We start from the raw sequence: 24116 nt of genomic DNA on the forward strand, positions 1-24116 counted from the left end.
AGCCAAAACATTTTCTCAATTTTTCTTTTCTGTATTGAACCGCATTGACTTCTGAGAGTCAGTTAACACTTCAGCTAGCAGAAACTTAAGAATGATCTCTATATTTCTAAATAATCATTTCCCTTGTTATTGAACGATACTATTCTATCGTGGATTAGGAATATTACTATTAAGAATCTCCAATAGTTAACTAAACAGTAACGTCGAGAAGCCTATCTGCCAATCATCTTGTCTTATGGGTTTAAGATTCCGTTGCCATTGAAAAATTGGCTAAAACGCCGTTGAAGGAGTGTCGAGCAATCGTCGATGAGTGAAACGTTGGATCACAGATCAACGACGTCGGACGTGCGTCCTGCCAACCGAGAGAAATCATGAGTTGACTTCAAGCGGTCACCGACGGGCGTGATGACGTTTCCGGTAACGTTCGCGGATAACCTAGCATCGCTTCCGGTGGTCCTGGCCGAATTGTAGAGTTGGTAAGGACCTATTCGCCTAATTACGGCCGTTCGCCTCGAATTCACGGGTTTAAAAGCTCTTTATCGTTGCCGTGGCGTTGTTGTCATGACCACCGAAGCACGGTTCCCAAGGTTGACCGGCCGAAAATGCAAAGGACAACTTCCGACGGCAAGACTTGAACGCACGGGGCCACGTCGACAGCCAGAGGAGGATGAACGATTGGGAAAGATGTCACGTTGACACTCGAGGGTACGTACTATTAATTCTTATCGTCGCTAACGAAATAACGCGCCTTGAAACCCGAAATGTTTCTCGCTCGCTCGGGGGAATCGATAAATTAAGATAATCGTATCTTACAAATGAGACGCCTCATTAATGTCTCGCATCCTCGAGGTAATTAGGCATTCAAAATAAACAATAAGGATTCAAGGAAAACAGTCCCCGGACGATGTTCGTGCAGTCATCGAAGAAGATATTCCATAAACGAGTCGCTCGACAGTCGACGCGGTTAAGTCGATTCTGATGTTGTCTGATTTTTGTCAATTTCAATGGAACAAATAATATTCCTTTTTGCCATTCGAGGATCCGTTTCTTCGTTCGTTCTAGGTCAGGAGGCCCTCCTTTTTATAGCTTCCGAAGATATTTCAGCTAAAAATAGCTTAAAGAACATTAACTCCTCTGCGCTTAACCGCGTTCACTTCTGAACGACTTAAATGACCGAGACAATTTGAACCCCTTACCCTACAATAACGAGTGGGAAATAAAATCGTAACATTTATTCCAAATGATTGACAGTAAAGTTAGTTGAACAGAAAATCATAGAAGCACGCGATAATTCCTCCATAAGCAGCCGCCACGGAGCAACGTCGTAAAAGGCTAAGCCACCGGCGTATAACGACAAGCGATTTGCTAAACCTCTTCCTAAACGTGTTCCGCGAGACGCCCCGAGCGAGCGAGTGCCTCCGTTAATCAAAGCGAACGGTACTCGTTGTGGAATCCGTCGCAGGGCTGGCACGTTCGTGCCAAAAATGGCGGAAAAGTTGGTGGACCAGTTTGAACGGTAGCGCCCTACCGAGGAATCGATAGGAGGAGGCTCGTGAGGCGTCGACTGCGCTCGTGGGCGCTCGCGCGGCCGGCCACTAATCAATCCGCGGGCGGTTTTCGTGTTTATCAACAAGTGCCGCATACACCTGATTCCGCGGACACCCTTTCCGTGACGAGTCGCGTCCGCTCCGTCGTCGACGGTGCATTCGTGCGTGGCGGGTCGTGCTCGACGGAATCGCGTCGCTCGAGGACGAAAGTCGAGCGTTGTCCTTCGGCCGAGTCGCGACACGCCGCCTCCCTTTCTTCTCTTCCCTTCCGCCGCGTCTCCGCTTCCGGCGTCGCTCTCTACTTTCCTCGTGTCTTTGTGCTTTCATCGTGTCTTCCTCTCGTTCCTGTCGTGTCTCTGTGCTTCCGTCTCCCTTTCTCTCGCGTGCTTGCAACGACTGTTTTCTTCTCTCGCGCATCTGTGCTGGATCGACTCTGCCTTCTTCCCTCGTGGCTTTGTGCTTTTCTCCATCTCGCTTCTGTTTCCTGTGATTCTGTGCCATCTACTCTCTTCTCTCATCTCGTGATCCTCTATTTCCATCGTCTCTTCCCTTTTCTTCAGTGCTTACATCGACTCTTCCTGTTCAATAGACTCCTTTCCTTTCCTCGTGGCTTTGTGCTTTCGTGTCTTCCTCTCGTCCCTCTTGTGTCCCCATGCTGCCGTCTCTTCTTCCCTTTCTCTCGTGTGCTCGTATCGACTCTCTCTTCTTCCCTCGTTGCTTTGTGCTTCGGTCTCCATCTCATTTCTGTTTCCTGTGATTCTGTGCCGTCTACTCTCCTCCCTTATCTCGTGTTCCTCTATCTCTTTCGTCTCTTCCCTTTTCTTGAGTGCTTATATCGACTCTTCCTGTTCGATAGACTCCTCTCCGTTCTCGTGGCTTTGTGCTTCCACAATTTTCTCTCCTACATTTTCCGGTGCTTCTGTCGACTCTGTCTCTATCCTCCCTTCAATCGTCTCTCTTTCATCTTCTTTCTTCTTTCATCTCGCTTCTAATCCTCTGCCATCCACTCTTTTCCCTCGTCTTTCCTCGCGATCTTTCAACCGTCTCTTCGCTCGCTCCGCGCCCCGTCTCTCCGCAGCTTCTTTCATCCTCCGCTCGTATTTCCGTATTTCCTGTACCTCCGTCTCGCTTTCCCGGATCCGTTTCGGCGAAGGTTGCCTCTCCATGGACTCCATCCGTCCTCCCTCCGACGCCGCGGCCTCTCGAGGCTCCGTTCGCGCCGCGAATTCGCCGGAGCCGCCGCCGCGACTCTATTAATAACGGGTCGGTGTCGTTGCACGCCGCGCTGTGTACGCTCGGCGACGTTCTCCCTTAGGACCCGTCCGTTCCTCGAGGACCCCGAATCCTCGACCTCGTTCCTCCTTCGCGCACGGTCGCTCTCGCGGCCCTGAGGTCGACGCTTCGTCGCGTGGGCGGCGCAACTTCTCGACGCGAGGCTGAGACACGCCGCGACAACAATGCTCGGGGATCGAGAAGACGGGGAGGTTCTCGCCTGAGCGACCTGTCACGTGTTAGTGCGCGTTCCTCGATGCTTCGAGGATTTTTCTCGGACCCTGGCTTCCGAGAGCAGTGACGTCGATCTTCGCACGGCCGTCTGGAGTGCTTGTTGTCCATGGTTCGGTGTTTTCACGCCTTTGTTCGAGTTTTTGGGCTAGACGCCAGTCGGAGGGGAACGAGGACAGTGTCTTTTGCGTCTGCTTCTTGCAGAACGACTTGTTTTTCTGCAGACACGCGTGCCCGTTAAGGGAATTGCTAAAAACCTGCGAAGCGGCGTCTACGTTTCCATACGAAAGACAGTTACAATGTTTTCCTTGTAAATTATACCTTCGACGAGTATTAATTACGTTTCGACAGGTAGTCTTTCACTGGATACTAGAATTACGCGTTCAATACGATTCACACGTAATCCCTATAAAAATCGTGACGTTATCTTCGGTTTCTTCGGGCATCCGTTACAGCATCGAAGCGAGACTATTCATTTCCGAAGTCACTCGAATATTCGATACGTCGAAGATATCGATAATTATGAAAGAGGCAGTTCGACTGGTACGGTAATTCTCGCGAGAAACGATTCGTTTCCAAGAAGCGAGTCCACGAAACTGGCGTTGCAAGTGTTGACAAGATTTACCGGTACAGGTTCCTTGGAGCGTAAAAAACGCTGCTCATGATTGGTGTCGCCGGTTCGTTAAAGGTGTCCGGATTTATTTAAGGATACTCGGGATCCTTCGATCGCCGCGGGAAATTCCGGATGACTTTCCTATTCGTGTCGTTTAAATATCTCATCCGTTGACCAGTCGCGCGGTGTTCCTCACCTGCGTTTCATATGTTAACGTCCCGCGTTCCCCGGTAACTAATGGCCGTACCGATGGTAACACAGCGGCGACGGATCGCCGAAGTGATTTCTCCATCTTTTGGCAACCGGATTACGTTTCCGTCATCTCTCGTTCCGCTGCTGTAAACAATCTCTCCGCGCGTGACACGGGGGGAGACAGGATGCTCTTGAAATAAATTTGTTCCCATGCTTCTGCACGGATTCACGGTTCTTTTATTATCCAATTATTTGTTTCTGTTACAAGAGTGCGCTACAGCTGGCCGACGCGTTCGAGTTTCGTTACATTCCGTATACCGAGCATCGCCAGAGACACTGGCGCATTGTTATTTAAAATTCTGGACACTTGTGTAAACGGGCTCGCGTTCCTATTTAACACGATGATTGAATCTTTGAGTAATTTCGGGACAACGGTCTGTCGTCGAAGCACTCGCTTCGCTATTCGCAAATATTCCATCCTGTGTACGGTCTACCGATAGCTTAAAAATGAATCGACCGTTTCTTCGACATTTCGCTTCCTATTTTATTCTCAGATTTCGAAAACCGATATTAATCCAAATCGAAATTATTGTACGTTCGCGAACCGTTGGAAATTCTTCGATACCAAACAGACATTTCATTCCTTCTAGATGCGATCATGTTTGTTCCCAGCAGGATATACAACAGCATGAAAGACCATAAGCTCATAAACTTCTCAGTTTTTGTACACCCGCCGAATTGGCATTTCTCAATCTCCAGTTCCACATAACAACATCGGTTTTATGCATATTTATAAACATCCTGTTACTATACTCGAGCACAACTCGAGCCGCGCTGTTCCCATCCTCCCAAACAGTAACATCGGTAAATTCCCTTATCCCGAAAACAATCTTCAACCCCGCCGCAAGCGAGCATCGTGCAAACACTATCTACATCCCCTCAGATCCAGCAAGCGTCTCTTCAGCCGAGATCGCGCGATAATCCCGCAGATGTTCGCCTCGAGAAACGACCGAACAGCGAACGAACGAACGAACGAACGAGAAGCTCCCAGTGAAATCGTCGAGACAAGAGAATAATAAATAAAATCCGAGGAACAAGTGTGTGCCACCATGCGGGCGAGCGGCACGTCGATCAAGCGGATCGCCTCTTGACCGGTGGCAATGGCCGCGACGCGACGCGGGCTCCGATTCCCGTGGGGTGAGCCCGAAGAGGGGGTGGGATCGAAAATATGAGATAAAGGGGCGCGGTTTTCGGAAAGCGGCCGTCACTATAAATAGAGGCGCCTCGTGCGTGCGTGCTATGCTTTTAAACATAGTTTTGGCAGCGCGAAACGTCAAACCGCCTCGGAGTGGCAAAGCGCGTGGATCGTGCCGCGGGATTTCACGGAAAATCGTTCTCGCGTTTCTCGGCTCGCCCGTCGATCTCGCCGGACCGGACCTCGACGGATGCCACGTGACATCGGGAAGGAATCGTTCGTTCGGTCGAGACAGACGGAAACGAGAGGCAACGAGAGAGAGAGAGAGAGAGTGAGAGAGAGAGAGACGCCGAGAGGCGACGGAGAAAACAGAAGAAAAAGTTGCCGCTCGACGTGATTCGAGCGGATGACGCGTTAAAGGTCGCCCCGTCGGGTCCGCCGGAAGGTCGTCGAGTTACGGTGAATCGGTTGGCAAACGCGTCTACCGTTTTTCTCGATTTTTCCCCCGGTTTCCCGGTCGCCGATCGCAATCTTTGCGTCGCGCGGGGACAGTGTCGATCGAATCGCGTGGGCCGAGAGGTCCTCCACGGTTCGACCTTTGCCGGTTCCGTTCCGCCGGCGAGCCTCGATTAAATTCGAAAAGCTGGAACGGAGGAGGCGGGGGACGGGGAAACATGAAAAGTGAGTCGGAGCTGTGCGACGAAGGGAACCAGCGGCCGGAGGAGGCGAGCCAGTCGGACGAAGACGACGAGAGCGAGCAGGATGCCCAGGACGAAGAGTAAAAATCGCGCCACTAACAAAAACGCTCGTGCCCGCGTGTCGCGCGTGTGCTCGTCGCTCTGCGTCAGGTTTCCGGTCCCCGTTCCGAACGCACGTTTATGCTCGCTGCGCACCGTCCGCACGCTTAGGGTAATTCCCGGTGAGATGGCCCGGTCTCGTTTCCGCACCGTCGCGTAGTTTTCAGTTGCCTTTAGTTCTATACTGTGTCTCGTGGCTTCTTTAATAGATTCACGCACGTTCGTTCTAGTAAACAGAAATAATGATGTTTCATCTGAGTGGAGAATTAGTTCTTTGTCGTGTATCTCGTTCATAGGAAATTCATTGGATAATTTGCCTCTATTTTGGTTCCACTTTCTTCCACTGCTCCTGGAGAACTACGTCGTTTACGGAAATCGCGAGGATTGTAGATTCAAAGCGTATTACAATGCTTATTCGCGTGATTGCACGAGTCAAAGTAAATCTAACGTTAACCCCTTGCCCTGTGATATCTCCGTATCTATGCTCGATGAGCTACTTGATCGTTGTTAATTTAACACTTCGACTGCAAGTAAGAACTCGTCAAAACTCGCACGCAGTTGGAACTGTTTTCTTAATGAAGTAACAACTGAGACGCGAGAATTTTTATTTTCAAGCAGGAAACTTCGCGAATCTGATTCGATACTATAGGACAAGGGGTTAATTATTCTTGCCGTATTCACTTTCTTGAATATATCCTCTTCTCGTCAAGTGTTAACGACATTCACGGTGCAACAGTTTCTTTAAAAAAAGCGGGCCATCTCTCCTCGACTTACCCTACACTCTTTTAAGCCGAGACTACACCAACGCTTCGCGTAGCACTCGCGGTTGGCGGTACGGTGAAATCGAATGAAAATTTATTGATCCTTCGAGTCGGTCTGCCAGCGATTGGAGGCCGGAAACTTTATTGGATCCGATCTGACGGGCGAATTGTCTGTTCCGTTCGCGAGCGGATGAATGGAAATGAAATACGATGTTGATGGAACCCGATTGGTTTTGCTCGTTGACTACCGATCCTGATCTGACCGTACCGTCGAACTCTAGTGCGAATCGAGTTGCACGTCGAGTTTTCTACGCTCAAGTGTCAATCGTATACTTGAATGCAACTGACCGAATACACGATCGTTTGAGAGCGTGTCGCACAAGGTTCCAAGTTCGTCGATTTAGCTCGCATTACGATATACGGATCTCTCGGGCAGAAGAGCGACGTGTAAAACGATCGTGTAGTCTTGGCACACTGTGCAGGGTAGCGAGTACGCGGTGTCAACGGTGAACAGTCGATTTTTACGATGCTCGATGGTTTTCTGTTGACACGATACAGACGATTCTGTTTCCACGTGATTCTGCTTGAACGCGACCACCCTAACGGAAGCAGATACTCTAAATCAAAATATCCAAATCTCAAATCCTATTGAATATCTAAAATCGATTAACACTAGAACTACCAGTCAAAATGACTGGTGTCGATTGTTTTGTTTAGCAACTATTGATATCTTCGAAGCATTGAATATTGGAAATGACTTTGAAAATAAATAGTTTCACTAGAGTACTATAATGAACGTCTGAAGAAACTGAAAATAATCTATTGTTACAATTTTTATAGGAATTGCATATAAATCGTATTAAATGCTCGGTAGTTCTAGTGTTAAGGAGGAACTCTAAGAAACAAATTCCTCTGATTCGAGCTTATCGCTGATTGCAATTTACGAATGCCCCTGTGACGATCGATCGACTGTTTCACCGCTGCACCACGGATTTGACACCCTGTGTAAGCCAGAGACGAGTAAGATGATACTTAAATAGCAAACGCGAAGAGGAGGATCATTCGATTATCCTACTCGTCTCTGGCACTCACGCTGATCTTCTGTTCATAGGAACTTTCATTTCGAATCGAAGCTTCGAAGGTAACGTTTTTCCTCGAGAAGAAGCCGATCGATTGACTAATAGAGAAAGCTTTCGTCGGTTACTCCCGAGGAACAGTGTTTACAAATGACGCTCCAGCGAAGTATTTGTTAGTCACTTGGCCGGCTGGTTAGGGTAATTGCAAAATCCGCATTGGCACGGCCGCGACGCGCGGTTCCGGCCAAAACACACGGTCACGCCGAGTAGAAACGTAAATTACCAACATCGCACCGCAGCAATATTTATTGCCAATAAATCCTGCGATTGTTTAAACGGCCCCTGTAACGCGGCACTCGTACTCGACGTCGATCGCGATTTAAACACGGCGACATCGATACGCGACTAATCGAAGCGAAATTCGTTTGTTGCCGTCCGACACGAATTCCGCGTTGCCAACAATCGTCGAACGGTTGCAACATATCTCTCCCGAGATTTCCATTGAATCCGTTTAACGCGACGATCGCAGAAGTCGGCATCCATAAAGATATCGCAGAACCAGAGAATGTTCTCGAAGCGAAATTTACCGAATCCGGATACTCGTAAACTCCTTTTTTTAACTTCGCATCTCGTGGACCCACGAAAATTCGACTGACTCGACGTATCACCGACGAGATGTTCAAACTGAGGATCGAAGAAAAAGCTGCTCGATTCAATCTAAAATTCAAATCCAAATCGCAGAAATCCCACTGACACAGCAGTCGAAATTGAGTCTCGCGAGTATCATGTCTTTAACACTAAAACCACCAGAGTCAAAATTCCTGTTCTTTTATTTTGCAATTACTAACCCTTTGCACTCGAAAGGTGATTCTCAGTCACCACTTGATTTGATACGGCAAAACTATGAAGTTGAATATTTACTATTTTAAATTAAACTTTGTATTGCAATGTGAAATACTTAAATAAAATAACATTGTTGCTTAAATTATCTGTGAATTATCGTTAACTTAGTTTCAATGTCGTCTTTATCTCATCAGGCAATGTCCAAATATTTCTACTGAAAAACTTCTGAGTGCAAAGGGTTAAAAAGATAACAGATTTTCCTCCGAGAAATGATTAAAGAACCCGATTCAGCAATGCGCAAATTAAACGATAAATCAATTCAAGTCTCGATAGATGAAGTCGCTGTAGAGGAATTTCAAAATATCAATTGAACTGCTCGGTAGATTCAGTGTTAATAAACATCTCGTCGCCTGGTCGCGTTGTCTGGAAACCAGTTCTTCCGGCGATGATCAATTAATTCAGATTTATTGCGCGCGGCGCGGACGCTCTCGAACGAACCGATGATTCGACCGTGGCTGTCGAATGGGGTCCAATTAAACCGTGGGGTCCAATTAAAAGTCGCGACATCTTTGTAAAGGATATCGCCGGACCCGCCGCGGGACAAAGTAATTGGCCGGCGACGTTAATTATTAATCGCAATAACGAACGCTGTCCCGCGGGGCCGGGCGTCCAACGATCGGCCGCGATTTATTTCCGCGCGTCGCTCGTTATTCGGTCGCGTTAATTGACCTTGGTGTCCGACGCGACGCGAGCCGCTTCCCGACGTTCGGGTTTTCATTCACGCGACATTGGCCGGCGAGAAAACGCCGATCGCGATAGGAGATTAACGCGCATTGTGCCAGAGAGCTGGCCGCGCGCCAATGGACTGTCGAACGAACGCGCGCCGCGCCGGTTCTTCCTGCTTCCCGGCGATTTCGAAAGAGATCCGTGATCGCCTTCTGTTCTCTATCGCAGATCCGACGAGTCTCGCAGGAGACGAATAACACCGGCCGCCCTGACCCTTTGGTTAAGTACTATGATCGCAATGGTCTTTGGTTTTCACCCGTGCTACCCCCATTTTGGTTCTTGTTGGCCCTCTGATCCCCCGAGCTCCGTTTCACCGATTTATCTTCCCGCTCGATCGCTTTCGTGGGACGAAGGGAAGACTGGTTTCGTTGAATCACGCGTACAAAGAATTATTTAACACGTTGAATGCCATGGGGGTCACCGGTGACCACCGAGCAAATCGAATTACTATAATTCACTCAGTGAAACGATGATTATTCGCATACATTTCTATATTATGAATAATGCTGTCCATTGCGGTGACATTTAGTTTGATGAACGTGCAATGATAATCATCCAATTCAGTCAAATGATTTAATATTGTACTTTTTCCATTTTGTGGATTTTGCTCTATGAAATCGTGCGGCGTTCAACGTGTTAATCAGTTAACTGTGGAATTAATTGGAAAAACCTCTCGTTCTGCGCGTAATAAAGTAAAAAATGGAGCGTGTACTCGTCGATCGCGGGACGAATGCACGTAGGGTATATTTTAATGGAAGATCGAAGCGAAACAAAGAAGAATTACATGTTTATGTGAACAAATAGAGAATTCATCGCCGAAAGAATTAGTATCAAACACAGTTAACTGGTTAAGCAGCTCAGTCTTCAGATTCCGAAGAATTCCGAGGGAATTCGTTGCATTATCCCGTGAGTCTATTTATCTTTTAGAAGACACTGCGATTTGATGAATCTTTACGTGGACGCTGTCCACAGATTCTCCTAGCGATTTTAAAATTAGTAGCTATAAATCTCCGAGGGAAACTGAATCTCGGAAGCTCTGTCGTTGAAAGATCGGCCGTGGAGATTCCGTCGCTTCGTCTTCCAATTTTTTAGATCTTCCGTTGCATTACACAAAGACGTATCCAGTTTCCTTTATAATTAGTTTCTCGAGTGATGTTCGGAATATTCGTTCCCGAGATCCTCGTAGACTCGAGGGTGAGAGGGCCAATAAACAGCCAAGCTGTGGTTACCAACAGCTGGCGCCGGATTTGTCCTCCCCACTGTGCAGAATCCGACGCGACAGACACGTTTTTTTTCTCAGCATGTATCTATATACATAGTCTCATCACGGACGATCGCATCGACTTATGCGACGAGGAAGAGGAAACGTTGAAATTTCCCTGTGCTCGTCATGTGCTTTTTTCCCTCCTAGCCTGCTTCGTAGTCGCGACCAGTGTTGGGCAAAAGCGATTTAAATCGAGGAATAATTAACATCGTTGTTCACGGGTAACGAATGGAATTTATTCGTTATTCCGAACAATCTTTGTCTAACGCTGCATATGATGACACGCGAAGCGGAAATGACTGCCTAGTTAGCAACCCAACTCGTATGCGAATAAGTGACGAATGGTAAATAACGAATGAAATCTCCCACACTATTAACGATTGTTCAAGTTCTCTATGAAAGTTTTCCTATTAAATTAACGATAAAGTAGATCCACTCACAGTCATGACAGAAATGAGTGATTTGTCTCGAATAGTAAACAACCGAGCAACGATTGACACGTGCCATGTGTACCATTTGTGATACACGGCCAATTTTTCTGAGGAAATATCTGTTGAGAACATGTAGCAAAAGACGGTACACATTGGAAGCAGCGAAAACGCGAAGAAATAATATGAAAATATAAAAAGTCACCAAAAACTGGAATGCAAGTTAACCCTTTGGACTCCAGAAGTTTTTCATTAAAAATACTGAACATTTTTTAATGAAATACCAACGACATTCTTTCAAACTTAACGAGAAATCGCGCATAAATTATAGAAAGAGGCTGTTTTATTTTAATATTTCACACGTCGATGCATTGTACAAAGTTTAATATTAAATGTCAAACTCTATAATTTTGCTGTATCAAATCAGTTGGCGACTGAGAGGCTACGAAGTGCAAAGGGTTAATGTTTGATTGCAAAAATCAGTGCACTGATAAGCAAGGTACAACCGAAATTTCCGGTGGCACGGAGTGTATTAATCGGTCGTTCGTTATCGTTATTCGAGAGAAAGTCTAATTCGACTAATGCCCAACATCGGTCACGACCCGCCCGGGATTCCGCGCGGGCTCGCGCTTGCCGCCTGCGCTTGACCCGCCAACCCCTATCACGATCGCGCCCCCGACCCGATAATTGAGCTTTCATTGTTCGGTTTTGCGGTCTAGTGTGATGTCACCGGGCAACAAAGGCACGGACGAGGCTGCGAACGACGCGTTGTTGGAGAAGCTCGCCACCTACGCGGCCAAGCCGCACAGCGACGCGTTCAGGAACGCCGCGGCCAAGATTCACGCGCGTGTCACGTCCACAGGTAACGCACCATTGTCTTCGGCTCTTAGATTAGCTAATCCTCTTCGAATTACACGTTCGCTCTCGGGAAAGCGGCGCGTCACAAATCACTGAATAATTTGTCAGCGGCACCAAAGCCTACAGCTTTACACTTTCGAATGACGAATCGCCTGGGACGATCGTTTGAAAGTCGTATCGTTGCAACAATCGTCCGCATCGTCTGGCTTTTCGGCATCGATTAATATTAACGACATCTCGTTGATTTCCTAAGGAGATTGGAGCAGCAATTGCTAGAGTAGACGCGAAGCACCGCGTTTCCGTGACACTAAACATGTAATTTGAGTGTTTCAGGACGCCAGGTGCCTCGCGAGCAGCCGGCGTTAACGTTCGAGCGCGATCGTGGAAGGTAATTCCTCCGGGACACGGTTGTTCCGTTCGCTCGCGCACGCCACGGGACGTTGCCGTGAAAAAGAAAACGGCATCGCGCGATCCTCGAATGCGGCAGCGAACTTCTAAACGAGCCCGAGCGAGATTGGACACTTTTAAGACGGGCTCGTGCCGTTCGATCGCTATTTTTATCACGAACACGGTTCGCCTCCATTTCGCCGGGGCTAATCGTCGGGGAACTTTGCAGAAAACTCCGTATCGCGCGCGCCGCCTCCCCGAGCCCGCCATTGTCCGACACTCTCGACACATTTCCGGCCCCCGTTTCGCAATCCGCTCACCGTGTCGCAATCGGCGCCGAACCAATACGAACGCGGTCCCGTTCGAGCGGACACGTCGAACCCGAATACACTCGACGAAACGAACCAGCCCGCGGAACTAGTCACGTAAGAATCCTCGAGCACGCGCTAACTTTCTTCCTCGAATCGCATAGAAAACGGAGAAATCCCGGATTCGGGTCACTTTCGAGCGTAACTTCTCTCCCTTCCTTCGTTTTGCAATCCGGAGCACTCGTTTCACCGAATCGAACATGCGATTACTCGCGGACGAAGTACGGAATCCGCGAAGCGCGCGGTGCAAAGTCCGGGGAAATGGAGGATGCATCGGCTGAAGCTCCTATCGCGCGATAAACGCGTCGCTTAATCACCATCGCGTGCGGCTCGGCCATCTTCGACCGATCGGCACCGGCTTTCGGGAAAACGCGTAAATTTAGCTGGGTCGCGCTTCAATCTCCGTGTGCCGGGTCAACTCTGCTAATCGGAAATGAAACTCGACGGAAGTCCAACGTATGGCGAACCGATTCGCCCATTCGCTGCCAGCATTTCTCTCGATAGCAGTCTCTTACAGCATTCTATCGAATCAAACGTGTCGCCTTTGCGAACTACGAGTAACAATCGAAAAACAGTCTTCGCGACTTCCTCCGTTATACTCTTCTCCGCGCGAAACATTGATAATCGCGAGTTAGCGACGCCGGTAGCGAATATCGACGCGTTGACACTAAGATCCGAGGACGTTCGGAGTGCAGAGTCGATCGTTTCGATCCGCGAGCCACAATTCCGTCGCGCGCGATCGCACGCTTTCGGCCGCGTCGCGGAAACGCGCGGGAAAACGCGACGGGACTCGTCTCGCGGAAACGGAACCGCACCGCGGCGGTCCCGGGGACTGGCGAACAGGTGTGCGAGTGCGGCCGCAGCACGCTCGGCGTCGTTATTTTCGAAAAGCCGGCTGCCCGCGTCGGCCGCGGTTGCATAAGGGCTTTCGGTGCCGTCTGATAGATCGCTTGGACGACGGCCAAGCCGACGGCACAATGCCGAACGCGATACAGATGCGAGTCCGTCAACGGTGCTCGAGTGAATCGCGGTCGTGCCAATTTGATAAGGGCTTTCTGTCTCCGGCGGTCGATATTTCTGCATACGCCGAAAGTCGTCGCGCTGAGTCATCGGTTCTCGCGCGGAGCCTCTCGTCCGCGTTGAAATTTCCGACGCGAGCGGCGGCTGCTGGATTTTATTATACTCATTGTATTGGGGCGCTTTTGGCACTTTCACTGCCGAGCGAACGCGTCGGAGCTTCTGTGTAGGCGAACGAGTTTTCTTAGTAAAGCAGGAATTAGGAGGTCAAGGTTCTGTTGAACGATTGCTCTAGTATCTCTCTTGTGTCTTATGCTTCCAACGATATTCGGTTCTTTCGATACGCTGCTAGAGAAACGGATGTTTCACCCTTTGCACTCGGGAGGTGTCACCACTTGATTCCATACAGAACTATAAAATTCGATATTTAATATTATACAGAAATATCTTTCATCTCATCATCGAATGTTGAAATATTTCTAGTGGAACTGCCGAGTGCAAAGGGTTAAGGTTATATAAAGAATGGCGTTGCCTGAATTCAGGTGGTAGTTAGCGTTAAAAGGGAGCCGTCGCAGGAGCTAGGGGAGCTATCGATTCGTCGTTGATCAACGGAGTAAATCAAACTTTCGAGATGCAATGTAGCTTATCAGCTTTGCGAAATGTAGCTAAGGTTCCAGCAGAGATCGCGATTAGTTGTGCATAATGCACGTGCGAGTTTCGATGAAAATCACAGAAATGATTTACACGTGTTTACGTAAACGACAGCACGCGTTACTTCTCCATTTCGTTTTGAGAGATTCGTTTGGCTACAGTTACAATTACTTTAATGTGTCAATGTTAATAATAAATGTCGCTCGCGGAGGATTCTGCCAACTGTCTCCTACATCGCTATCCGCTTCTGTATAAATAATGCTCAGGGCAGATTTCTCAGAATATGCTCCGAATACATTTCGAATCCAAAAGATTCGGGAATCGAAAGCGAAACGCGGCATTTCGAATTGAACGAAACAACATGGAACCTTCTGGTCGCTTGTGCTCCTCCAAAAATCGACGCAGCATAGGTTACACCGCCAGGAATCGGTGATTAACCCTTTGCACTCGAGAGGTGACTCACAGTCACCACTCGATTTGACGCAGTGAAACTTGAAAATCTGATATTTAATGTTGAACTCTGTATAATGCCTCGATACATGCAATATCGGAATAAAATAGCTTCGTTCCCCAATGTACTTGTGATTTCCCTTTGAGTTAGTTACGAAGAATCTCGTCTTTGTCTCGTAAAATACTGCTAAATATTTCTAGCGAGAATCGTCCGAGTGCAAAGGGTTAAACGGTCGCTCGGTGGAATTACTGAATTATTCGTGTGAATTCCGAGAGGGAGAACCTGGGGGATGTTTTAACGGACACGGGGACGTCGCGGCCGATCTATAGTTCTGCCCGAGCAGCCCGTTTGGCATGAAATATTCAATGTCCAGTTAGTTTTTGTGTGCGGTGTTCATGGCATTGGGAACGATTGGCCTTGCGTCAACTTTGAAACGGGAGCCACGCGTTTCGCCAATGCACCAGAGCGCGCCCGATGCATCGGGCATGGAGTGCATTGTTACCAGCACCTGCTCGCCCCATTACTTATCGCGACCGGGACGTTCGACCGTTTGGCAACGCGAACTCTAGATCGGCCCGTCGCAGATTTACACAGTGCTCGGATGTCGTTTTGACGTGGCGCGCCGCGATGGCTCCTTGACAACAGATACCACTGTTTTCGCATTACTGCCATGTTCCTTGGGTCTTCCGTGACCCAACCGTGACTTCGTTGTCAGCATCGATTTAATAGGAGCCCCGGTTTGTCGAGGATAGTATCGGAAGATTAGAATTAGTAGATTGTTATTAGATTACGCGCTAGGTTTTTAGCGATATTTCACATTTGCAGGAAAATTAGGACCGTAATTAACTGTAAATTTGAAGTTTACCAATTCGGGGATCGATATCTTGGTTAATATCGGTTGAACTACTCTCTTTGTTATTCGCGTCGTTTCTCTTGCCCTTTATTGCATGTTTATGATTGCATTAAAGTTTCTCCAACTGTTTCGTAGAAATCATTCTGTTGTCTTCATTGTCGTTTACTTCGGGAATCTTTTATTGTTCACTTCGCATCGCGAGTTCGTAGTAACGATTGTTATTTTTCAGATCGGCGGGTACGCGAGCGCACGCTAGAGAAACTATGGCGCAAGAATTCCAGGTCGATGGAAATATTCGTCGCGACGCTGAAGGTGGGTGACACTTGGTTCGTTCGCTGGTTCTTCCCTCGATGAAGGCTCCGGTCACCCCCTCGTCACGCCCCTATAATTCCATCGCGGACCGTTCATTACCGTGCGCGAAATTTACAATTGGGCGTGACTTCGGACCATAACTTTTCGACTGTCGACGTTTACTCGGCGCATCTCGAATCCAATTAAACGGGTATGCAACCTTCGGAGTCCAAACGAAACGAATGACCACTATGTTTTTTATCCGTACGAGATCGATGAATTTTCTGCTGAATATTTCACGATAACATCACTTTTATTACGCAAAATTACAGTGATAGAGCTCTTCAAACCGCAACGCATGGTCCTCCGTATCCTATAATTCGTATAATAAATATCTCAATTCTTTAATCTCTGTGAACGCTTAAAGTTAACCTTTCCATCGAAAAACCGTGTTGATTCGCTCAAAAACCAAAAATCGAGGAAACTAATGTTCTAGCTTCCGAAATGATTACACAACAAAACGAAGAAACGAGTAAATCCTTTGTCAACTACAAGACAATACTGTTTATTCCATCAAAATCGAGAAAAATCAGGAAAGATCGACTTAACATTGGCTTCCCAGCGGCCGGTATCTCGAACACATCGCGATTGCCTCGTTCCCTGAAATAATTGACAAATTGCACGCTACATCGTGAGTGATCTATTTCCGTGTGAAAAACTCTGACATTTTGCAACGGCGGGCAACAAAGAGAGACGTAAATACACAGCGAAGAGATTGCTGAACGTTCCACGCAGAAACCCTTAGCTTCCCGCCAGCTTTGCACCAGCGGAGAAAGAATCGTGGAAACCAGGCATTTCCTCTTTTCCTTTCCGTTTCGGACGGCGAGATTGCATAGCCCGTTAATCGACACTTCGCGGATCCAATTAACCACGGGATAGCGTGGCTAGGTAGCATCAACGCGCCGCGGCGACTCGCGTTGTCTATCTCGTCGACGGGGCGCGTTTCCCGCAACATGCGAGACCGAGGAACCGCTCGTTCCATTTTCTGATAAGTGTTGCACGCACGCACGCGGCCTAATTATCAACGCCCGTGGCATTTGCGCGCGTCAACTATCTCCCGATCGCTCGAGCTGCTTCCAATTTTAACGCCTCGAGTCCTTCGCGTTTCCGTTTTCCATTTAAGGCGAGAACAATATTCAATTCAATTCTGGTTCGTACTCGATCGCCGTTTCCCTCGCGATCGTGTTCGCCGCGAGCGCCTGAACGCCGGCAGTGTGCTTTATTTATCATCCGCGAATGACGCGTAGATTCGATGAATTTACAACGGACGCAGCTGCCAGAACATCGAACGGAGAGAGTTCGATACAATTCGGAATTGTTCCCGTCGCATTCGGTTATCGGCGATAAAGCGCTTTAAAGGGACGAACCGTTGAATCCCGTCCAATTGTCGAACTGTCGGAAGACCGAGTGTCAAAGATCGATTAGCTTCGGCGCGTTCCAACGAGGAAATCTGTTGCAGAACTGCAAGGACCACGTGATCAACTACAGCATCGCCAGCATACTGCGGGAATGCATATCGTACCGTATCCCGAAGGCGAAGAACAAAGGGAACAACAACAAAAGTGCCACAAGTAATGACTGTTGATTTATCGCGAATTAAGGAACTAGCGATCAGTCGAGTCGATTGATTTGTATTCTCTCGTGCAATCGGCGCAAGCGAGACGAGGCGTTTATCGAGACCGATTGATTTAGTGTTAAGCTATGGGCTATTCAATCGATTTCTTTCCTAACGTCTCGTAAAAGCAGAAATCCGAGATGGATTAGCGTCTCGTGCAGTAGTTCTCCAGCGTTAGCACTGCTCGCTGAAACGCCGGTTTTAGTTCGGAACAAGCTGAATGTTGCATGATCAATCGAGCCCGCCACTCGATCGATCCCCTAATTCGCTATCCTTCACAGAATCCAGCAGCCGACTGATGCAACTGGTCAACTTAGGCATCACGCAAGTCCTAGTTAAGCTTCTAATTAATCTGCAACATGCGGACACCATTCCGAGCGAAGTTCTCGCGCACGAAGTGCTCTGGATACTGGGCCAGGTAAGCGTTCCTCTTCCTCGGAGCCTCCTCGCAGCTAGTTCCCTTCTCGGAGTCCCAATCGATCGGTTCTAACGAAACTTTTCACGGATATTCCAGGTGGCCCAGGCGGACCAGAAGTTCGCATCGAAGATGAAGACGCTGAACACCATCAAGATATTCCACGCGCTGCTCAAGCAGCATTACAACAACAGCAAGCTCATCTTGCCTCTGCTGTCGATCCTGAAGTCTCTCGCCAGAAACTGTACGTGAATCTATTCCTTCACGATATCCTTACTTGTAGCATCACCTGCTGAACACTCTCTTCTTCCCAGCTTATACTCTGCAAGTGCTAGTGAAGGACGGAATCGCCAGCACGTTCGAGAAGACGTTCGTGTCCATCGGCTACAGGCCTCACCTGAAATTGAGGTTGCTGTTAGAATGCTTCAAGTACTTCACGACGAACAGTACGTGTCTATTTCATTCGATTACTTGATCATCGAAAGAACAGTCTGGTAGTCAGAAATTCTCATTACCTATACATCGTGAAACTTTCGTTCAAAGTTCGCGAGCCTCAGTTCAGGTTTCCTCTCGAGACACAGAGCACAGAAATCCCCTAAATCAATGCTCTCGCGGGAAAATCAATAGAGACTAACGACTCGCTTCGATCGCAGAGCTGCTGTGCACGAAATTCGTGAAGCTGGGCATGATGTACCTGGTGATGCGGATCTTCGAGAGATGGGAGCGCTACGACGGCTACATGCGGCTGAAAATCTGCAACTGTGCGGTGACCACGATCCAGCACCTCTGCGTCACGAGTGAGTTTATTGGCGTCGACCTTTCAGCCGCGGCAATATCCGGCCGGAAGTCGAGTCCGTAGGGTACAGAGTGATAGCTTAAAGGTGATTCCCCGGCGCGTCAGGGACGTGTCGATCGGCCCGGACGCCCTGCAACGATCCCAACGATTCGGTTTTTACTGCGCGGCCCGGCAACCTTTGACGCCGGCTCCGAATGCAATTCCATTGTACGTTTAATCCTCCTATCAGGCGATTCATGAAAATTGCTCCAGACGCGTCGACGGGATTACGATTCTAAGCAACGCGCGCGTAAATTTACGACCCTTGGGACTGTTGATTACACCGCGGCCCTACGTTTCGCTCGTTGCAGAAGACGGCAGGAAGGCCATCAAGTGGAACAATGGACTGCAAGTTTTGTACCGGTTCTGCTGCAACTGCCCGGACGACAAAGCCTACGACTGCCTGTTGTCTCGCATCTGCGGCATACTGAATCAGTGCCTGGACAAGGAGCTGCCGGTCCCCGAAATGTTCCCTGCAAGGTGAACCGACTGGTCGAGGCTGCCTTGGATCGGTCCGCGATCCAAGGGACCGTTTACGTGTCGATCGTTTCTTACCAGCGTCGGTTGTTCTTTTTGCGGACACGTTGATGTGTCTTTGACTGAATTCTGTTGTATTATGGAAACGGTAGCGTTGTGGAACGTAGGGTTAGATCAAGATTTTGGAAGAATATGTTATAGAGATTGATTGCCTTTCGACCTCTTGCCTTGCGATGTTAGTTAGTTAGACTCGCAGTGATTTCGAAGAGAATGTAACGGATAATGTTACTCGATTCTTTTGAATTCGAAGGGAATATTATCCTGTTGTTAATTATTCAGGAGAAAGTATCGATCATAGTTGAGAAGCAAATCGTGGAGCAAAGGGTTACTTTGACTGCCAAGTAAACGCTCATCAAAACTTCTAGCAGTCGAACCAGCTGCCTAAAGAAATTCAAAAGTCAAGATTCTTCGAAGATCTAGTATCTTTGTTACAGCTTATACATGCAACAGAACTCGTTTCGTTCACGTTACCGAGGAAATTAGTTTCTATAGAAGCTGGTGTCACTCATGTTTGGGTGACGTAGCAAAGTGTTAATAGCGAGGAATTCTGTATGGAAGCATCTTGAAACTTCGAGCATAAATTACCTATGTTATTAACTGTAAACTCTTAACCATGAAGCATCTAACTCTTTACACTGCTCAAAATTCGTTTGCTCGACGTTCTCATCGAAATGTCTCCGGAAAGTTTGAAGATCAGGCCAGACACCGGTCACCGGTGACCGCGAAACAGACGCGTCCACCGGATTAGTGTTATCGGAACGAAAAGAAACCAGAAGACGAGCGACTGTTTCGTTTAAGATCGAATTTAGAAATGATCGTGCCGGGACACAGGCCCGGCTCGGCGCGCGCTGACTAAGAACCACGAACGCTCCACTTCTTCTGCCTGCCAGGTCTTTAATCATACATTAAAACTGTGTCGAAAGCGTCCACCTCCCGGGAACTGGACCACTTGCGTAACGCGCGCGCGCGCGTGCGCTTGCTCGCTCGCTCGCTCGGTCGCTCGCGTCGATCGGTTATGAACTCGATCAGCCTGAAACGCCGGTGATAAGCGGTTCAATGAATTTTCGCAGATTCGTGTTACCGGAGGCGAACGTCCGGCCGAACAGCGCTGAAAGCGGCAGCGACATCGACAGTCAGGTGCGTATTTTTATCGGGCGGCGTGATGTAACGCGTGAAACGTTACACTCGTGCCGAAACGTCGCGCGTTTCGACACGCGCGGATCTCTTATTCTCTTTCATTCCCGTCGGGATCGTCTTCAGGCACGCTCGACGGTCTTATTCGAGGTATGCTCGACCACGGACCGACTCTGTGTTTCAGGCGAACAGCGTCGCTTCCATGGGAAGGCTGTACAGCGACCTTGACTCCGGGGATGACGAGGAAAGCCAGAATTCGAGGTCCAACGACACTGTTATGCACACGGCCGACGAGGTGGACGAGAGCAAATTCTTCGCCGGCGTGTTCACGTCTCAGAGGACTGAGGAGGAGCTTAACGAGTACGTCGCTGGTCTTTCGTTGGGATAGACGATTAATCGTTGCTTCGGGTTTCCTCGTTTGGCTTTGCAACTTCTCGCTCGACTTTAGGGACAGTTCATTGTACGACTCGGTCGTTGGAACTAAAGCGTCTAAATGTTATCTACAGTCGACTATATCTTTGATAAACTGGGAAATATGTGATGTCACTAGAGATATACAGATTCAACCCTTTGCGGACCAGGGTTTCAAAGTTACTTACCGACAGGTCTAATCTATATAAAGTAATCTCTGCTGTGGTCTCAGCGTTAACTTCTCTTTCAATTTCCTATAGAATCGATTCGAATTCCCAAATCTCCGCGATCCATAGAAGCTCTAGATCTTGTATACGTCTCGAATTTACCAATACTATAGAACCAGCTCACGGTAGCTTTCAATAAACTGGGAAATGTGTGATATCACTAAATTTCAAAGTTACTCACCGACAGGTCTAATCCATATAAAATAAGATAATCTCTGCTAGTCTCAGTGTTAACTTCTCTTTCAATTTCCGACAGAATCGATAATTCCCGAATCTCCGCGATCCATAGAAGCTCTAGATCTAGTATACATCTCAAATGTACCAATACCATGGAAACAGCTCACGGTAGCACGTCGAATCTCTGACAGCTCAAGTCTCTAAACGTCGTCTGTGTCCAGGTACACTGTCTTCTTCAAGGAGCTAGGCAACCTGTCGCAGCTGTGCAAGTCGTCCTCGGAGAAGCCGGAGGCCGCGGATCCTGTGGACAGTAACAAATTGAACGGTCGAGTCGGCAAGGGTAACAGGACCACGATAAAGGACGCGATGAGGGACGGGGCGAGCAAGAACTCGCCGGAAACCGGAGCGACCGGGATAAGGATGTTCGAGGACATGTCGCCTAACCTGACGGACGAGCAGGCGTACTGCGAGCTGGCTGGCAGGGTGAGGAGCATCATCGACTTCACTGGAGTCGCTTACCCGGACTTGGTGGGCGGCGACGCGCTCGGCAGGGAGGAACCGTTGAACGAGAAGGACAGATGGGTCTGTCGCTCGAAGCTCCTGGCCTGCGTCGAGCGTGGTCTTCACGGCGGCACGATGATGCAGGAGGTCGTCTACGACCTGGACGCCGTCGTTAGCAAAAGGTCCGGCAAGGACTGCGAGATAGCGTACAAGAAGATGTGCAACTTCGACGACGTCTCGATAGGGCTGCAGTTCGGCCCCACCAAGTCCTTGTGCTTCTACTCCGCGTTCGAGAGCGGGAACCTGAGGAAAGCTATTCAGGTACAATTCAAGTACCACTTTTAGATCTTTGCACGTTGTATCATGTTCCTAGTGTGTTAACAAGTTCAAGAGCTTGAGGTATCCGACGATTTTCGACTGAAAACAGACGGTATTAGTTTGTCTTGCCAGTAGCATTGATGACTTTCGTCTGGGTTCTCTATGTACATTGGATTCTCGAAATGAGATTGGACAACGCAATTTATTAATCAATCTATTGAATTCTTATTTTATTAATATTCAATCATATTATTAATATATAATCATTTTGAAAGAGGAATAGAAGGCGAGAGTAGATCAAACGTTGCCTCCGTCTCTAGCAATAATCTCTCAAACGCCCACATCTACTTGGCAAATCGAACGAAACGCACCAAGTTCAATTCCCCTCGACGTTCATCGATTACCAAACCCGCATTTTGTCTTTCCAATCCGTTCTCTTGTAGATAGGCCTGAGAGAGTACGATCTGATCCTGACGCCGGACGTGAACAGCGGCTCCAGGCACCAGTGGTTCTACTTCATGGTGCGCAACATGGACGCGAACGTGCCGTACACGTTCAACATCATCAACTGCGAGAAGGCGAACTCGCAGTTCAACTTCGGCATGAAGCCGATCCTGTTCAGCGTGACCGAAGCCGTTCAGGGCAGGCCCGGCTGGGTGCGGACCGGCACGGACATCTGCTACTATCGGAACTACTATCAGCGGCCGGCCAAGGGCCGGAACTACTTCACCATCTCGTTCTCGGTGACGTTCCAGCACGAGAACGATATCTGTTACCTGGCCTACCACTTCCCCTACACGTACACCCAACTGATGGTCAACATTTGGAAGTGGAGCAGGAAGGTCTCGCCTAACACCTACTTCCGCGCGGAGACGCTCTGCGAGACTCTGAACGGAAACGAGAGCCCTCTGCTGACTATCACGTCGATGGACTCGAAGAGCAACCCTATCCAGGCGAGTATTCACGTTCGTTTGTAATTTGTACTTTGATAGAACTTCGAAGCGTATTGTTAGCGTATCGTTAGCGTACTGCCAAAGATCCTTGGGCGTTCTGAAGTCTGGAAACTAGTTTCACACTTCGACTGTCGAATTCGGGGACACCGGCGTTTAGATAGACTTAACCCTTTGCACTCGAGGGGCGCAGGAAACTTATAAAATTTTCAATTTAATATTAAACCTTGTGTAATGTAGCAAAGATATCGTTAATATTCAGTCAGAAAGGAAAGAATATTTTTAATGAAAAATACTGTCGAGTGCAAAGGGTTAAATATTCATTTGCTCGGTGACAGGTGTAACTAAGAATAACCATTACGTAGAATTTCGACTTTGTGAAAATGAAGAGGTAGGTTATTATTCTGATTGGTTTCTGTTCAGAACCGGAAAGTGGTATTCCTGACGTCGAGGGTCCATCCAGGCGAGAGCAACGCTTCCTGGGTGATGCACGGGACTCTCGAAGCGTTGTTGAGCAACAACACGTACGCGTCGAGCCTACGCGACGATTATGTGTTCAAGATCGTGCCTATGCTGAACATCGAGGGCGTTGTGAACGGTTGGTGAGTAACACTTGCAAATCAAACGTAATATTACAATTAACGCTAGAACTACCGAGAATTTAATACCGTTGACATGTAATCTCTATGAAAATTGTTACGATAGAATATCCTCAGTTTCTTCGGACATTCATTATAGTATTCGAGTGAAGCTATTGTTAAAATTGTTTCGAATACTGAATGCTTTTAAAACAAAACGACTGAAAGTCGTTCCGACTGATATGGTAGTTCTAGTGTTAACCTGCGGATTATTATGCACTGCATGCAACGAAGATCTACAAAAATTCGTAGACTTCGAGCAAAAGAGTTATTAATGTGCAATGCATATGAAACAATTGAATGCATTCATGACTCCGCGTCCTAATCGAATAATGAAGAATCTACATCCGATTTACGCGAAACGAAAGAATAATTTAAGTAGCTCTCGATCCGATCGATTTCGCAAGAATTCCGATT

The 24116-nt window shown here is 48.1% G+C and overlaps 1 protein-coding gene across 9 annotated transcripts in view; it reads left to right on the forward strand.

Moving 5' to 3' along the window:
* Positions 1-1598: 1598 nt before the first annotated feature.
* LOC116429873 (cytosolic carboxypeptidase 1) overlaps positions 1599-24116 on the forward strand; it is a 57410-nt gene continuing 34892 nt past the window's right edge. The window contains exons 1-17 of one of the 9 annotated variants that reach the window (XM_076364944.1): positions 1600-3401; positions 4506-4719; positions 4799-5828; positions 9482-9532; positions 11725-11867; positions 15820-15902; positions 17401-17512; positions 17838-17974; positions 18071-18215; positions 18286-18417; positions 18625-18768; positions 19118-19286; positions 20414-20480; positions 20662-20837; positions 21514-22114; positions 22555-23064; positions 23485-23663. In XM_076364944.1, the coding sequence (XP_076221059.1) occupies positions 5725-5828; positions 9482-9532; positions 11725-11867; positions 15820-15902; positions 17401-17512; positions 17838-17974; positions 18071-18215; positions 18286-18417; positions 18625-18768; positions 19118-19286; positions 20414-20480; positions 20662-20837; positions 21514-22114; positions 22555-23064; positions 23485-23663 (2753 nt within the window). In that variant the 5' untranslated portion in view covers positions 1600-3401; positions 4506-4719; positions 4799-5724. Of the gene's footprint in view, positions 3402-4505; positions 5899-9481; positions 9533-11724; positions 11868-15819; positions 15903-17400; positions 17513-17837; positions 17975-18070; positions 18216-18285; positions 18418-18624; positions 18769-19117; positions 19287-20413; positions 20481-20661; positions 20838-21513; positions 22115-22554; positions 23065-23484; positions 23664-24116 lie in introns of those variants that run through there. The other 8 variants (XM_076364947.1, XM_076364948.1, XM_076364942.1 and 5 more) reach the window with 8 other exon arrangements.

This window comes from Nomia melanderi, chromosome 2, assembly GCF_051020985.1.
Source record: "Nomia melanderi isolate GNS246 chromosome 2, iyNomMela1, whole genome shotgun sequence".
NCBI lineage: Eukaryota > Metazoa > Arthropoda > Insecta > Hymenoptera > Halictidae > Nomia > Nomia melanderi.